The 16,692-nt window shown below is 42.5% G+C and overlaps 1 protein-coding gene across 1 annotated transcript in view; it reads right to left on the bottom strand.

Moving 5' to 3' along the window:
* The window catches only part of naaladl2 (N-acetylated alpha-linked acidic dipeptidase like 2), a 144,491-nt gene that overhangs the window by 101,099 nt on the left and 26,700 nt on the right, over window positions 1-16,692 (bottom strand). The window contains exon 2 of the mRNA XM_030791983.1: window positions 14,157-14,427. Within this exon, the coding sequence (XP_030647843.1) occupies window positions 14,157-14,427 (271 nt within the window). The remainder of the gene's footprint in view (window positions 1-14,156; window positions 14,428-16,692) is intronic.

Raw genomic sequence — 16,692 nt, 5'->3', positions numbered from 1 at the left:
GAGGATCTCATGAGTCTAGATTATCCTAACTGTAGGAGCATGGAATCAAACATTTTCACATCACTCAAATCATCCTTTCCCAAACCCCTCCCATATGGGAAGAGTGGGGAGAATTGAAGGCCCAGGAGCAGCTAGGTTCGGAATGGAATCTCTCTACTACCTTTTCATTGTGATTGGAAGGAGTTTTCAGTTTACAACAGGCTCCTATAAGATTTGTTCCTCAACCTGACCCTATTGACTCGAGTGGTCAATGAATCTCCTCAAAGCATTTATAAAACTCGAAGTGTCCATGACTTCAGTCACTTCAACTTGAATGGACCTAATGCTCAGACAAGTGAAGAGGACTGCCCATCTCTCACCTCTTGTTGGAATGACCATCGCACGTGTGACATGATGAGACTGTCCTAGGCCCAAACATATAGGCCAACATGGATAAATGAAGGTTTGGTGCTGATTCTGCCAAGGGGTGTGTCTGCCATTTTCTCCACCTCACAGCTGCTGGAGAGTCTCGACATGTGACACAACTGAAGATGCTCACACATCATTTACCCTTTGTCCAAAATTCAAAAACACTGCTGCACAGATGGCACCCTCCGTTGTAACGATCAGCTATCCAAACAGCGATTATTACCAACAAACACACGGGTTAAAACTGATCCTCTTTATGGTATGATTGATGTTTCTTTCTTTAATTTAAATCTGCAACACAGAAGATGTCGTTTTTAAGTATATTGTCATGAACTCACGATTAAACACAAACATACACCCAACACATATCATTCACACACAAACCAAATGCAAGTCTTAAAGTTCCATTCGTAAAACGCTAGCTGCGCTTTGTCTCCGTGCTCCTCGCGCAACCAATGTGGAAAGTCATTCAAAAACAGCGTGTAATCCAACAAAATGCGAAAAAGGCAACCAAAAATTTACACCAAAAAAAGTGTCCCAAAAAAACAATAAAAAGCAAAAAAGATAATCCAGAATGGAACCAGCAAAAAAGGAAGAAAAAAAAAAGAACAATCTCGCTTTGGCAGACTAGGGATCCCACGACATTACCTAGCGCTCAACCCTGAAACTTCGGTGAGTGTGTGTTTAAAGAAACTTTCACGAAATTCTTTTTCAGTTTCATTTATTTCAAGTGCACTTTTTTTTTATCTCGGCGTTCAGGTCCCCCGCAGACTCCCTGACTTTCTTTTCACCTCTCCTCTCCTGCCACACCCGCGTTTCCTTTTAAAAGTATTTGAAAAGCTCCCGGGTTGGCGCGTCAGCTGACAGGTTTGACGGCCAGCTGATTCCCCCAAACACAGCAAGTGAAAACAGAACGAAAAACCGGTATAAATTAAAACAACCGTAATACATGCGGAGGATGGAATGTTATATTATATGGATTCCCTTCATTGGTGGTCAACCCTTATACTGTTAACCTTGAATTAAAAAAGGAATACTAAAACCCATATGTGGCGGTGCTACACAGACCCCCTCTTCAGCCGGAGGCTTCTAAGGTAAGACCCCATAAAATCTTTTAAGATTAACCACATTTACGGTGTCTTGTTTATTAGGTGGGTTACTCCATCCTACCCTGTAATTTAATGGTCCTAATTTTCTAAAAATAGTAGCTGGCCCTTCCCACCTAGGCGCTAGCTTGGCGGAAAATTTTTCATTGGCCTTGGAGAAAGGGCAAGACTTGACCCAGACTAAGTCACCCTGCTGAAAGTGCGCATCTTTCCTGCGGGAATTATAATACCTAGCTTGTTGGGCCTGGTGCCCCCCACTCTCCTTTTAACCTCCTCCGCCATCTTCTGCTGTCTTTCCACGAGATGATACACAGCATACTGATTGGGAGACGGTGGTTTGTGTATCAGCCTCTCCAGTGGGCCTTGAAGTTTCCTGCCCAGGGCAAGCTCAGCAGGAGCCCTGCCAGTGGTCTCCTGTTGGTCTGTATTGAGGGCAAAGCGGAACTCCGGTATCCACTGGTCCCAGGTGTTGTGGTACTGGCCGACAAATGATGCAATCATGGTTTTTAATGTCCGGTTGATGGGTTCGGTCAGGTTTGTTTGAGGGTGGTAACTGCTGCGGTAAGCTTCTGACCTACCCCCCATGTCTTGCAGAGATCAGTTAAGAGGGTGGCAGTAAACTGCGGACCTCTGTCTGACACCAGGTACTGTGGCACCCCCCAGCGGGTGAAGATTTCCTCCCTGAGGATCTTGATGAGATGAGGTGTTTTGATGTCTCTCAAAGGGAACATTTCCACCCAGACTGGAGAAACAGTCGACCACCACAAGGAGGTAAGAGTTGGCCTTTTTGCTCCTTGGGAATGGACCCATAAGGTCAATTCCCAGCATCTCCCCTGGTGCTGTGACTATGGTGCTTTGCAGCAGACCTGATGGCTTGGTGTTATCTGCCTTGTACTGCTGACAGGTTAGGCAGGCCTTGGTGTCTTCCCACACATCTTTGCGGATACTTGGCCACCAGGCAACCTCCAGGTCCCGCAACAAAGTCTTCAGCCGACCAAGATGACCGCCCAAGGGATTGTCATGAAAGTATCTAAGGAACTCAGGGACCAGAGACTGGGGAACAACTAACTGGCACTTTTCTCCTCGGTCTCGTAATGGGACTCTTTGGTACAGCACCCCCTGGTGGATGACGAAGCCAATGCGGTTGGGAGGAGCTGATGACTGCAAACCGTTCTTTCTTAGGTCGCACACATGTTGGTCCTTATCCTGTTCCTGGGCAATTTCTGCTAAGGTGGTAGGAAGCTCGGAGTGGACTTTAGTGGAGATGGCCAGACATGGTGACGGATGAATGGAGAGAGGTTCAAAGGCTCTGGACAGTGTGTCAGGAGCAGAGTTGAGGCATCCTTTCCGGTAGTGGACTTTGAAATTGAATTGCTGCAGTCGAAGTGTCCACCTCGTTAGACGAGAGGTGGAATTTGGGCAGTTGAAAGCCCAGGACAGTGCAGCGTGGTCAGTGAAGACATTGAGCTCCACCCCCTCCAGATAGTGTCTCCACTTCTCCACAGCCCAGACCACTGCCAGGGACTCTTTTTCAGAAGTGGAATAATTCCGCTCTGGGCCTTGGAGTCCCCTGGAGGCGTAAGCTATCACCTGCTCACCCTCTGGGGTGTTTTGGGAGAGGATTGCTCCGAGACCCACTGCACTGGCATCAGTGAGTACCTGGAAGGGCAGGGATGGATTGGGCTGTGCGAGCACTGGAGAGTACATCAAAGCCTGCTTCAAGGCGTCCATGCTGGCTTGACACTCACTGGTCCAGTTCCACTCCACCCCCTTCCTCTTGAGATGGTTTAGAGGGGCCGCAAGATCAGCAAAGTGAGGAATGAATTTGTGGTACCAGCCCACAAGTCCCAGGAAACGCTGTAAGGCCTTCGTGTCCTGAGGTACAGGGAAGTCCAACACAGCCTGTGTCTTGGACGGATCAACCTCCATGCCTCTGTTGGAGACAATGTGGCCCAGAAATTTCAACTCCCTCTTAAAAAAGTGGCATTTTTTCATGTTGAGGCTGAGGTTGGCTGCCTGTAGCCTCTGAAAGACAGATGCCAGGTCACGAAGATGCTGTTCTTGGGAGTGAGAATACACAATAATGTCATCTATGTAGACAAAACATATTTTTCCCCTTAACTCTCCCAAGACCTTCTCCATTAACCGTCGGAACATTGCAGCTGCATTCCGTAGTCCAAATGGCATGCATTTAAACTGGAAGAGGCCAAGAGATGTTATGAAGGCTGTTTTCGGCTTGCTCTCTTCTGCCATAGCCACCTGAACCAGGAGGCGCCTTCCAGTGATTCAAGGATGTCATGGATGATTGGCATTGGATAGGCATCTGGTCAGGTCTTCGCATTTACTCGCCTGTAGTCGACACAGAATCTGTAGGATCCATCAGGTTTGTTAACAAGGACCACAGGAGAGGACCAGGCTGACTGAGAAGGTTCAATGATGTTATCTTGAAGCATTTTCTCAACATGCTCTTCTATGACTCTCCTCTTCAGAGGAGACACGCGATATGCCTTGGATCTTACAGGCATTTCATCCTGCGAGAAGATGGTGTGCTTTTCCACAGCTGTCTTCCCCAGTAAATTGGAGGTGACGGAGGGCCGATCTCTCATGAGCTGTCGGAGCTCCTCAGGACAGTCCGTATCATAGGAGGGCAAGGATTCGATGTTTGTGGTGAAGGCCCAGCAAGGTAGAGGTTCCCCTGGAGGTAGGGCATAGTTGAGGTGAACGCCCTTCTGAGAGGTGAGGTTGGGAGTTTTGTTCCACAAGTTGGTATTGGCAGTTTGTTGCAAAAATGTATAATTGGTGGATCCTTTATCAGTTTTCACCCCATAGCTGTTCTTGGCCAGATTGAGGATGGCGCCAGTCTTGGAGAGGAAGTCCAGTCTGAGGATCAATGGAAAAGCAAGGTGGCGGTCCTCTATTACATAGGTTTCGATTGCGCGTGGTCTGCTATGCCAGTCAAAACAGAGACTTTTCTTACCTAGGGCTTGGTGAACTGTACCATCCGCCATGACAAATCTCTGTCTCTCTGCAGGTAGGAAGGCTTCCTCTGCCAGTGCCATCTGCTTCCACAAGCTCTCCTTCATCAGGGTGAACATACTGCCTGTGTCTACCACCGCGTCTCCTTGAATTCCTCTGATGGTAATGGGAACTAATAGGAGATTAGGTTGTTTATTTCTGTAACCCTGGTGTCGCACTACAGTGACCTCTGCTGTTACCCTCTGAGATGGTTTCTTGCCTGGTTTACCTGTACTTGGCTGTACCTTCTGCCAGTACTCCTTAGCTCCAGAGCAATCCCTCTCGACCATGGAACCCACCTTCACCAGCTGTGTCACTGTTGTCACCGTTCCACGCAGGCATCCAGCTACCTTTGGGTTGATGTTGTTCAAAATGCGCCTCACTATCTCCTCCTCTGGCATGTCTCGCTTCCATTTGAGACACAGCGCCCGATAATCATAAGCAAAGTCTCTAAGACTCTGCTCAGGTTTCTGCACCATGGCCCTCAGTTTCTCTTCCACTTCACTCATATAGTCAGTGGGGAGGAAAGCAGACATAAAAGCATTTTTGAAAGAGACCCAATCATGAACATGGCCCTTTTCAGCCTTCCACCAACTGAGTGCTGGCCTCTTTAAAACTGTGGACCGTGCACCTAAAAGCTCATGGCTGGAAAGTGGTCTTAGATCGAGGACGTTTTCACACCGTTCTATAAAGTTAAGGACATCAGAAGTTTCACTAGTGGAGCCAAATGTTGGAAATTCCAGATGGACAGGAGGCTTGGAGTAGTATGGATGCTATGGGTGCTATGGGACTGATATCAGTGGAGACTGCTATGGTTCGCTGTGGTATGGGAGTGCTTGTTGGTCTTAGTCTGTTAAGCTGTTTCTTCCATTGTTCCTCTCTGCGTAGGAGACAGTTAACTATGCCCCTCTCCAGCTTTCCTATGTTGGCCATTAGAAAATCTTCTAGTTTGGCTAGGCTAGAATTGACATAATCCCTTAAGTTTGTCTCTCACCGTGAGGTAATGCCCTTGTTGTTGTTCACAACTACCATGAGCAAACACAAGAAGAGTTGCTATGTGGTTACGATCAAGAATAATGATTGGTATCTTCTCGTCCCACCCAAAATCTGATTCACTGATGCGGTCCACAACTCTCATTGAGCCATCTTCTATGAGGGGATTCAACATCTTGAGGAAGTTGTCTTTGGGAATACTTCTTTCCTCTCTGATGCATTAGAGCTCTTGTATGAAGGTCTCCTCTTATACACTTGAGATGATGAGTCTTATGTGAGAAGATCAACTGTGCTTGATACTCCACGGAAGTGCCAGCCTTTGCAATGTCTGAGAGAGCCATTTGTCCTTTTCTTGAAAAGAAATGTGGACAAGACATGTGATGGTTCCAGTCAGAGGCCCCAAACTCTAAAAACGCTCAAAGCATTGGAATCAAAGTTGGTTGTCTCCAGTGGGGGTACTATAAGTTACAACTTGAGGACAAACCTGATCTGGATTTACAAGTTCAAAGGTCTCAACATCATCAGATGACTTCTGAGACTGAAGGAGGAATACAGGTGAACTCAATTGTTAACAAAGATGGAGAATCTCCTCTTTTCATTGAAAATGTAACCTAAAACTACTTTGTTTTCTGTAAAGAAGCTGATGGCATCCATCTTTGTGTAAATCTCTGTGTGTTGAATTCAGCCATATCTACAACCAGCAAAGCAGCTCTAGCTGTGAAATAATGAGCTCTGAGCAAGGGGCTAACTTTGCTTTATCCATGGTGAAACCTAAGTGCCTCTGTCCAAAATCTTCAGGCAGGCGATGGCACCTATCACCTGAACAGAGGTGTTGTAAAAGACAAAGAGCTCTCTGCAATGGCTTCAGGACCAAAGGTTTATGTCTGAGGTATTGGACCATGAGGAGAGCTCCTGAAGAGAATCTCTCCTTTTTTCCCACATCAGCTCCTTTTCTGGAAGTAAAGGTGCATCCCAGTCCTGAACTTCCAGAGTGAGATCCCAAAGTTGTGCCTTTTCCTGTATATTAACTGGAGCAACAAATCCCAAGAGATGATAAATGCACAATCAACAAGACTCCACAGAGTGTGAAAGGCCTTGTTTAACTGGACACTTGGAACATATATGTGTCATCCCACAGGCTCCAGCTAATCCCTGGACTGCACTGTACGAGTAGGGACTCGGTAGTAAAGCTGAGATCTTTTAGGTGACTATCGTGATCCTCAGACAAGAATGCCTCCATAACCTCTTATGCAGCTGGAGGTTTGAGCCTGCCAATATCTTCCTTACTCTCTTTAGAAGACCAACGGCAGCAGCGATAGTCAGTGCTGACTTAAACCCATTGTCTATGTACAAGTCTCTTTCAAGAAAATGTGTTATGTCTGCACCAAAGCTTTTTTCCTTCCCTCAGGCAGCATGTCTAAGACAATAAATGGCTACAGCTGTTGAAGGGCTGTTACCAAAACCACACACCCTTATCCCACACTCATTGACTTCTTTATTGGGATCATTGTCCTGATACAGAAAGAATCTCAAGTTCCTATCCTGTGGTCTAATTACAAATCCATGAAACACATGCTGTATGTCCGCCATGAATGTGACGTTGTATCACGCAAACCTTTGGCTAATCAAATTTGTGTTAAAATGCACAAAGGGTCCTTTTGGACGAGATCGTGCATGTGAAGAAATTGATAAATACTGTTGATACTACCATGAAAAAAGGTAGAAATAGTAATGGAAATAGTTCATCGGATTACCCAAACACATAACATTTACAAACTTTAGCTCTGTCTTCACTCATAACCAATCATGCAATGAATGATACGCCAACAGGGAAGCGCCAAGCGCTGTGTATTAAGATTGTATTAAAGAATGAACTTATTAAACACAAATAAAATAAACCTTCAAACCCCCATTTTGCGGTCCCAGAATTACACTAATAGTCCATGTAAACGGAATATTTTATTAAATCCACCTCGGCTCGCCCCAAAGAGTCTTTTAAATCCAACCAGGGAAACGAGGGGGCTGCTGAAAGTGACAGCTATCCCACATCGGTCAACAACAACAACAACAAAAAATCGACAAAAGAAGGCAAGGCCTTCTGTTTTGGTGGGATTCTTCAGATGATAGGGCACACTTCATTTCGCACTTCGTGGATACTTATGATATCTCTACTGAGCAATATGAGGATGGGAACATCTGGGCCAAGCTTGGGAATTTGTCCTTGATGTCGTTGGCCTTCAAGTTAAACTCTTATTAAACAAATCTTTGAAAAAGACCCAACCTTGAGATCACAAAGACAAACCTTGGTACTTTGTCAATGCCACTGTTCGTGTGGTATCATTTTCTTCGTCTCTGCCATACTCTTCTGCAGGTGTGGAAGCTTTGAAGGACCATGGAGCAAGTCCAGGTTAAAGAGCTGAATCTACAACATTTTGCAGAGGGTGGGGGTTGTTGTGTATGGGGCATAACTTTAATAGATCTACAATCCGTGCACAAGTGGTGTCTGCTGGTGAGACAGTAGCTGGGCAAACTTCAGGATTTAGACACCTGTTCTCTGGTTGGTGTATCTGCAGTGGCAGATTTAAGTATGTGCCACATGGGCAGCCTCCTGGGGTGGCATCTTGCCGGGGGTGGCACGGAGTGGCCACACAAAAAAATTCGGAATGGTGACATTTGCGCGATTGTTTTTCTATTGCTCATTAGCATGTCACATCAATGACATCATGTCAGTGTGTGGGTAGGTTAACCTTGTCGAAGTGGGTGCCCTGATTGTAATTTGTGAGCTAGCCAGGCTAATGCTCAGAAGTATGAGATGGGGAGGGGTTGACCTCAGGTCTCCCCCCGGAAGCCCGAGGTAGGGGAAGTGGGGGAATCTATCAAATAGCGCATCTCTAACTTTGTACAGTAGCCTACTCATGCAATTAGTAAAATCAGTCACACTATGGAGTGCTATCAGAAAACCACAATTCATTCATAATATTGTGAATATATTGTTTCACAGACATGTCGTTGCATTTTTTCTGGTTTGTGCAAAATTGTTAAGAATAATATGAAACCAGTCTGCAAACCACCAAGGTGAATTGGTTTAGTCTTGACTCTTAGTTGACAGTGTTGAGGCATGGGTAATGTATTGATGCCAGAGTGCCAAATCAACACAAATGGATAAGAAAAGGTCTAAGCCATCAGGTGCCCATTTTAGGAAACAGAGGAAAGAAGAAGAGGAGAAACACGCAAAAGATAAATGTATGCAGCTATGTCATCTCTTTACGAGTATAATATTATGCATATAATGAAATAGGCTAGTATATCTCTTATGTGTGTTAGCCTATGTTACTTACTATGCTATCACACATAGAGCGACAATATACTGTTTTCTGTCCAACTAGCTTACAAAACATTGGATATAATTTCAGACAGTTTAACCATGATAATGTGTGTAGCCTGCAGCAAAACAATTACAACCTAACTAACACATTATTGATTTGATTATTGTTCATTGAGGTGACATCATAAAGGTTTTCTGTGATTGTATTGACTAAGTCCTGAGCTTAGTAAGGGGAATTTACAATACTATAGGCTAAGTTAAAAGACATCTATATCATGCTGATGTTTTGTATCTTTTGTGATATATTGAGTCTTTTGGGGCGTCCTATGCCTAGAATTAGCCAAGGAGGTTGTTTGGTTCATTTGGTTCCTACTCTCAAAGTTTGACAAAGTGCGCCTAATTGCATGTATATTTAATTGTGTAACAAATGTATTTAGGGGTCCACCATGTTACAGGAACTCCTTAGTGGCCTTGCTGTTATCAGTATCAACCATGCAATTGCTGGGCAGATTTCTTATGATGACGTAATTAATGACTTTGCATCATGGAGAGCAAGAAAGGTCAGGGTTTATATGGCAGTTGTTCAGTTTAATTTGTGCGTTTCTTGTTTGAAGTGCAATAGTGTGATAATCAGGTTCTCTTCTTTATAAGTGTGTTATTCTGTTTGTGTATTTGTGTGATTGGCCTTTAGGATTTGTGCAATTTAGTTTTCTTTGTGTTTTTTTTTTGTTAGCAATAGAGTAATAATTCAGTTCCCTTTTTTAGTTGCACTTATATACCGCAGTTTGTTTCTATTTGTCTTTGTTATTTTTATATTTATATTGAGATTTATATTTACATAGTTTTAAATGTTATGATTATTTATCTGTGTTGTTCCAAATGTCTGAATAAAAATTACATTTAATGCAAGTCCTTTTTGGGGGGGGGGCATTTAGAGATGGCAGGAGCGGGGGTGAAACCTGGATCGCTGTACATCTTTGCCTGTTGGCAGACAAAGCTCACAAAGTGGAGAATGGGGGAAAAGTGTATTGTGCTCTTCTTTGTATTTAGAACCTTGTGACATCCATCTTTCTTGCAGAGGAAATTGCAGTTGTTGCACAGTAGTGCTCATTACTTCAATCTGTGCCAAAGTATGCAAGCCCTGCAAAGTCACTTTCTTCCTTTGCAGCTTGAAGTTCCATTAGCGGGTCACCAAAGTCTCTGAGCCTTTGATGGTCTCTGTTGGAGATATTGTTGAAGTTATCCACTCTTTTCTACAACGATTCCCCAATAACCTCCTTAGCGCTCCTCTAGGAGCCCCATAACAGTCCTCTAGTCTTTGTGAGTCCCCTCCTTGGGTCATTCACATGCACAGTGCTTATTCGTTTCTGATGTTCAGCTGATTCATGACCAAGTCATTTCACCAAGAGATTGATTTCTTCCTTCTCTGTCAGATTTAGACATATGACAGTATTTATGAATGATGCTCGCTAAACCCTGTAATTCTCAGAGTGATAATCAAACTGCGAGAGACCTGTAGAGACAATTTCACACCGAGCCATGAACCTTACACGGTAAGCCATATCTTGACTCTGACCGGATTGGGCCTTCTGGAGATCAGCTTGACGAAGCATACCTGAAGGCAGAGTGGGAGGGTAGGTATGATCATTGATTGCTCTTCTTTGACACCAGAGGCAATCTTGCTTTTCCTCCTTTACGGCAGAATTTTCTCTGGTCAGAGATGTCCTTGCTAGCTGATGTATATCATGCTGTCCCACTAAAGGTGAGCATACTGCAGCGTTTCCTGTGTCTAAGAAGTCTCCCATGGTGCTGTCACACTGCTGAGAATGTCGAGAGGGCATTCTGTCTGTTTGCAGTTGCCCCTTAGGTAACAGCTGGATGTCGTGTATAGATCCATCCTCTATGCTTTGTATTGACTGACGGCTGACACATAGCTCTGAATGCTCTTGAATGTACTCTCTGGTGCGCTGCGTGGGGTTTAGAGTATGTTACTGTTGTTGGCTGCTGAGTTTTTGACTAAGATCATCATCATCATCATCATTCTCTAGGCTTCCGCTTTTGACAGGACTGTGGCTGTGGTCGTTTTTTTTTGTAGGAGCAGTACATCTAGTGAAGCTTCCAAATGTGCTTCCAAATGTGCTTCCTCTACCTTTATCTCTATTTCCTTTTTCTTTGCACTTTGGCTGCAGCATGGGTCATAGCTGCTGCTTTACTTGTGGATGAGCCGCTCAGGCATCCAGATGAGCAAGAGGCCCTGTACCTGGTCTGGAGGGATTGGTTGTAGTCCTCCTGCTTGCCACTTCAGACACTGTCAAGAATGCCGCTGTGCCAAGACCGTGAATCAGTCCCTCTGTTCCACTCTGCCGAAGGTCAGCCTTCAGTGAAGACGTGGTTTTACTGTTCTGTTTCCCTAGACTCCATGTATAATGTGACAGGCAGCTAACTCATTTCCTGTTCACCACACCAAGAAAGTTCCATTCAGTTGTTTAATGCAATAATTGGGAGAAGGTAAAATTCTAACAGAAAATCATACCAAAGTATAAATCAAAAGAACACAAAGGCAATTTGGAAAACAAATGAAGACTAAAGCTATCAAAAATTACTGTTGTGCATGCATAACCACTTCTAACATTATCTGTCACTGGAACGTAGCATTCAGCCCATAACAAAATTACATTGCAAATGTACTATACACAACCAAAACTCGTCTGACTATAAAAAATAATGCGTCATAAAATAATATAAGCACATAAGAAACTTAAACATATCAGTGATGCTTAGGCAGGCTTGAATAAATGACAGATGGAACAAGATAAACAAGTGAGCCCAACCATGCTTTTCTCAAAGCTCCCAGTTCAAGTATATTAGTAATAGCAGTAGTAGTAGTAGTCGTAGTAGTATTGTTGTTGTTGTTTTTGTTGTTGTTGTTGCTGTAGTTGCTGTTGCTGTTGTTGCTGTTGTTGTTGTTGTTGTTTTTGTTGTGTGAATCAAACTATGAAAAAGAGCCCTCTTTGTTAACTTTGCTAACTTGCCCTCCCTGAAAACACAGTCATACACATATACATCCCTCAGAAATACTTGCATGAACTTTTAACCATTAACCTGCAGGCTTGCTGCTGGACAATTAAAAACACAAAGTGGTAACAGAGGATTGATTTAACATTTCGGATTTTAAAACTTCATACTCGGCTACAGCACTGGCGAAACCACAAAGGGTCTCTAATGCTCCACCGAGGACTGAATAAGAGGATTCAGGCACAAGTTCAGATATTTTCACCAGCTGTTACATAATGTTAAGAAAACCTGGAGACACATGCCTTCTTTCTCTACACTCTCTCACAGAGTATGTGTGCTTCTCATATTAAAAAGGGGACTGGAATCCCAAGGGCTGGCTTAGCCAAGACAATAGCTGAATGAAATGCACCAGCCAGTATGAAAATTAAATTTGCCTCCAATCAAGAGTGTTGGCAAGATAATAACCAAATGACTTTGTGAAAATGAGACAGAAATGCCTGAGTGATATCTCTGAATGCATGGGAAATCTGTAAATGAGTGGACTGGGGATACGTAACCAAATCACTTTCTTCTATGCTACTTACAGTTACAGAGACAAAAAAGAAAAGAAAAACAAAGCTGGCTCCAGCTACTTCCTTTCACTACTTTTGTTGTATAGCATTCCTGTATAATAACTTGTGTGCTTGATAATTACTGCTATAGTGTGATAAGTAGGACCTGGAAGAGCTCAAATATCTGTCCAAGTTTATTACACTAGAGAAGATCCAGTAATTACTACTGGCCGTTTAATAAGTTAACCCTCCAATAAAACAATATGAGGATAGAGTCATCTCGCTCTCATTTGTTTCCAGTGTGGATTTTATATGCACTGACAAGAAATCAGCAATTGTTCAGTAAGACTGTGAGCATGGAGAAGGAGAACCATATGTACTGTATACAGGGCAGTCTGTAGGGACACAGGTCTGTTCTTTTTTATGTGTACAGTGCTACTATGAATGCATTATTTGTAATGACAAGCGTGCATTAAAACACACACACACACACACACTTCAATTTACAAAGACAACGCAATGTTCTAAATGTGTAGCCGACTCAGAGATTCAGAGTGATCCAGAACAATCCTTAATGTGTTGTGTCTTATTTAGAACTCAGAATCTAATCTTCTTAATGTGTACATTCTGTGAGGAGATCCAATTTTCAGCCTCGCTGGCTGAAAGAAAACACTTAAAGACTACTTGCCGATAAATATTCTACAAACATTTGTTTTCATAATCAAAATCTAATAAATTGGAAGCAGGAATGGAGCCTCAGCCTTGGTAAATATAAACTGAAGGAGCAGTCACTTTAGCATCATATTCATATAGCTGTAAATGGATTCTCTCTGTTACTTCACACCAGTCACACTGCATGCTTGCTTTTTTAAAAATACATTAGTTTTGCATACGATGCAACATGTCACTATGCGGCCTTGTATACCTTTAAAATATGCATGTGTTTTATATATATATATATATATATGCACATGTTTGGATAGATTACAGCAATGAGGTTGTAGTGAATTTTTAGAAGTAGTGAATTTTTAACATACACCATGTGGCTGGGAGTTGCTGTGGGAACTCATGTCCAATGCTCAGTGACCCTATGTTCCCTGAGTCTGGCTGAAGGACTGAGTGAGCTCCTAAGCATTCGGCATTACGATGAGCTCCCCAGGCGTTCCATCCATCAAACTACCCATACTTTTCTTTTTTTTTTCCTCAACTGATTTTCAGATATTGCAAATGCCGTTTAATTCAAAGCAGTGGCCTGCAGAGTGTGTAAAAACAGTTTCGTGATAGATGGCTTTGACCCTTTCTTTTTGGGGGACAGATTTCAAAAGACTGAACTTGAATGCAACTTCGTATGCCGATTGCAACTTTTTTTTGTGTCCCTGTAGGATTCTGCTCTTGACTTGAGGCTGATAATGGTGATACATTTTTGTTAGATGTCTCTGTGTTTCCTCTCGAGGCTGTCAGCTTATCCTCTGAAAAAAACAACTTTACTCCAGATCACATACATTACATTGTCTGTGCTGCTAAAAGACAGCTGTAGCATAATGAATGTATTTTAACCTTCCCAGTGAAAAACCTTAGCCATACCTCTGTGCGCAGAGGTTATCTGAACTGAAGTTTCTTGTAAATGGTGAACAGTGTAAAATCAGTCAGTACCTACCAGTGGACAGTTTGACATGGCCTTACTGTGTTAAACCCTGATGTTTTGTGAGTGAGGAGAATACATGATTGAGTAGGATACTGTACCTCTATGCTGCCAACAGCAGAATAGGCTGCAAAAGCCAAATGCTGCTCCTCGGTATTGGAAGTAAAATCCTTGGATTCACATCTCTCCCCACTGGGCAGATAACATTGGTTGGTCGTTTTGTCTACGATGGTGTTAGGGTAGGATCCGGGCTGGCTGAGGAGAACTGTGTAGTTGTACAAGTTCACGTCTTTCAGGCCCAGCTTCATCCAATGCTGAGCCACACTCCTTGCCTTGGTCTCTTCACTTTTATCGGTTATGGCTCTAAATTCTCTGGAGAGTTGCAGAGAGACACAGAAAAGGACAGATCAATACCCCTAAGCACCCATTTTCAGCACGAGAAATCTTCTTGCAGAACAACAGTGACATGACAACACTTGGACGTGATGAATATGAACGAGACTCATCATCATTAGGGTAATTAGACAGTGACTACAGCATAACATTTGTATTCCTCAGAGGTGTTTAGATGCTCTGTTGATGTGTAGCTTGCGTTGTGTGTTTAACAGCCAGAGCCTGGGACAAAATCAACATCTGACATATATGCATGACTATATACAGTATGTGTGTGTGTGTGTGTGTGTGTGTATATATATATATATATATATATATATATATATATATATATATATATATATATATATACACACACACTCTGTCACTGTATCAGATTTTCACTACATGATTATCGTGGCCAAAAGAATTCACGATAACGATATTATCACGATATCTATAGAAAAGTTGAACAAAATAGTAATAATAATGCTATCAGTCAAATTCATCTTTAAATTTGTTTCTTGTGTGTTTTGTCTCTTTTTTGGCAAATTAATTACACTCAAAATACGAGTGTAGTGAGGTGGAGAGTCTCTAACCATAACTGTACAAAAGCGTACAAAAAGAACAATTACACTAATGGATAGTGAAAAGGAAACCATATGAACTGATAAGCAAAATAAACAAGAGATCCCCCAAGGCCTAACATCTGCCATCAATACAATGTCAACTGAAACAAAATCACTTGCAGGGAGCTTGCACATCTACTCCCACAGTTTTCACGATATCGATCCCATTCCAACAGTAACAGGTCCGTCCTAATGCCTAGTAGTGTGCTTGTATACAGCTAATTGATCGGTCAACTCGTTTTTAATCGCTTAATTTCCCATGGAGAATGTAATACGGGTATCATTAGGACCCAGCGGAAAAAAACAAGACGCACACATCGTTTAGCTCCTGTTGTAATGATCGGTTGACGTGCATGTTTGATATTTAACGGTGTAGCACCAGGCAAGCAGCGACCCGAGGTGATGTAATGTACCAAGGTAATGGAACTCTCGTAATGTGTTTAGGTTGTAACAATACTATTTGTTTTGTTTTTTGCTATTAATGTGCTTGCTGAATGTACATAGCCTGACGATTGTCCGCAAAACTCGTGATCTGCTGGGTGAACAACCTCACATAGCCTGTGCGCTGTCTGTGGCTTAGAATCACTGTTTTTTGGGGTTTTTTTGCAAAAGGTACAGAGCGCTTAATAGAAATGTTTCCTCTCGTTTTTAAGTATTAAGATTGCGGACTGCTGTTTGTTTGATCGCTCCACTCGTTTTTTTTTCTTTCTTTCTCTTTTTCCCCTTTTTTTAATTGCCGGTTTGAATCGCTTATTTTTCCACTAAAAATGAACGGGGAAAGTTTTAGGTCTCTAGTGCGACGACGAGGGATTGCACACAGGCAGTCGATAGTTGGATTCAGTGGTCTTTTGCAATCACATTCTGTTCTATTCTACTCTATTCAATCATTTGCATTTTCTCGCAGATATGCATCTCTAGTTTACGATATTATCGTATGTGTACTATTAACATGATATCAATATTTCAATTTTATTCAACATTTCAGTTTAAATGTGACACCCCTAACATCTCTCTCTCTCTCTCTCTCTCTCTCTCTCTCTCTCTCTCTATACATATATATATATATATATATATATATATATATATATATATATATATATATATATATATATGTGTGTGTGTGTGTGTGTGTGTGTGTGTGTGTCTGCACATATTCATAGCATGTGTATTCAGACACGTTTCAATTAATGTTACTGATGAATATGGCTGTGATAGGGATCAGTTGCCCCCTCCTGAACAAAGAAATATGCCGCTAAAGAAAAGATTGCTCTAAAACATTAAATTATCAATAGATGGTTAAACGGGAAGGAGAGACATGAGGCAGTGATCAGGCACTTTGACAGTGATCTTCCACAGACTTTTTTTTTCTTTTTTCTTTTCTTTTTTTTTGTCTTCTTTTACATCCATCTCGTTGCAAGACCACAGAATGAAATGCACTTGGGAAATCAGAGAGACTGCATTGTAACAGTCCACACAGCAGGTCTGAAGAACAGGATTTGAATGTCCTTTGAATCAGGCTCTGTATTTAGACAGTGTTTGATAGATACTCAAGTTATCTGATCTTAATATATTCCAAGCCTATTTGTCTGTCTGCATTAATTTGATTTAAATGGCACGGTTTGCCTTTATCCACAAA

Source organism: Chanos chanos, chromosome 14, assembly GCF_902362185.1.
Source record: "Chanos chanos chromosome 14, fChaCha1.1, whole genome shotgun sequence".
In the NCBI taxonomy this organism is placed as follows: Eukaryota; Metazoa; Chordata; class Actinopteri; order Gonorynchiformes; family Chanidae; genus Chanos; species Chanos chanos.
This window is presented reverse-complemented; position numbering and strand designations above follow the sequence as displayed.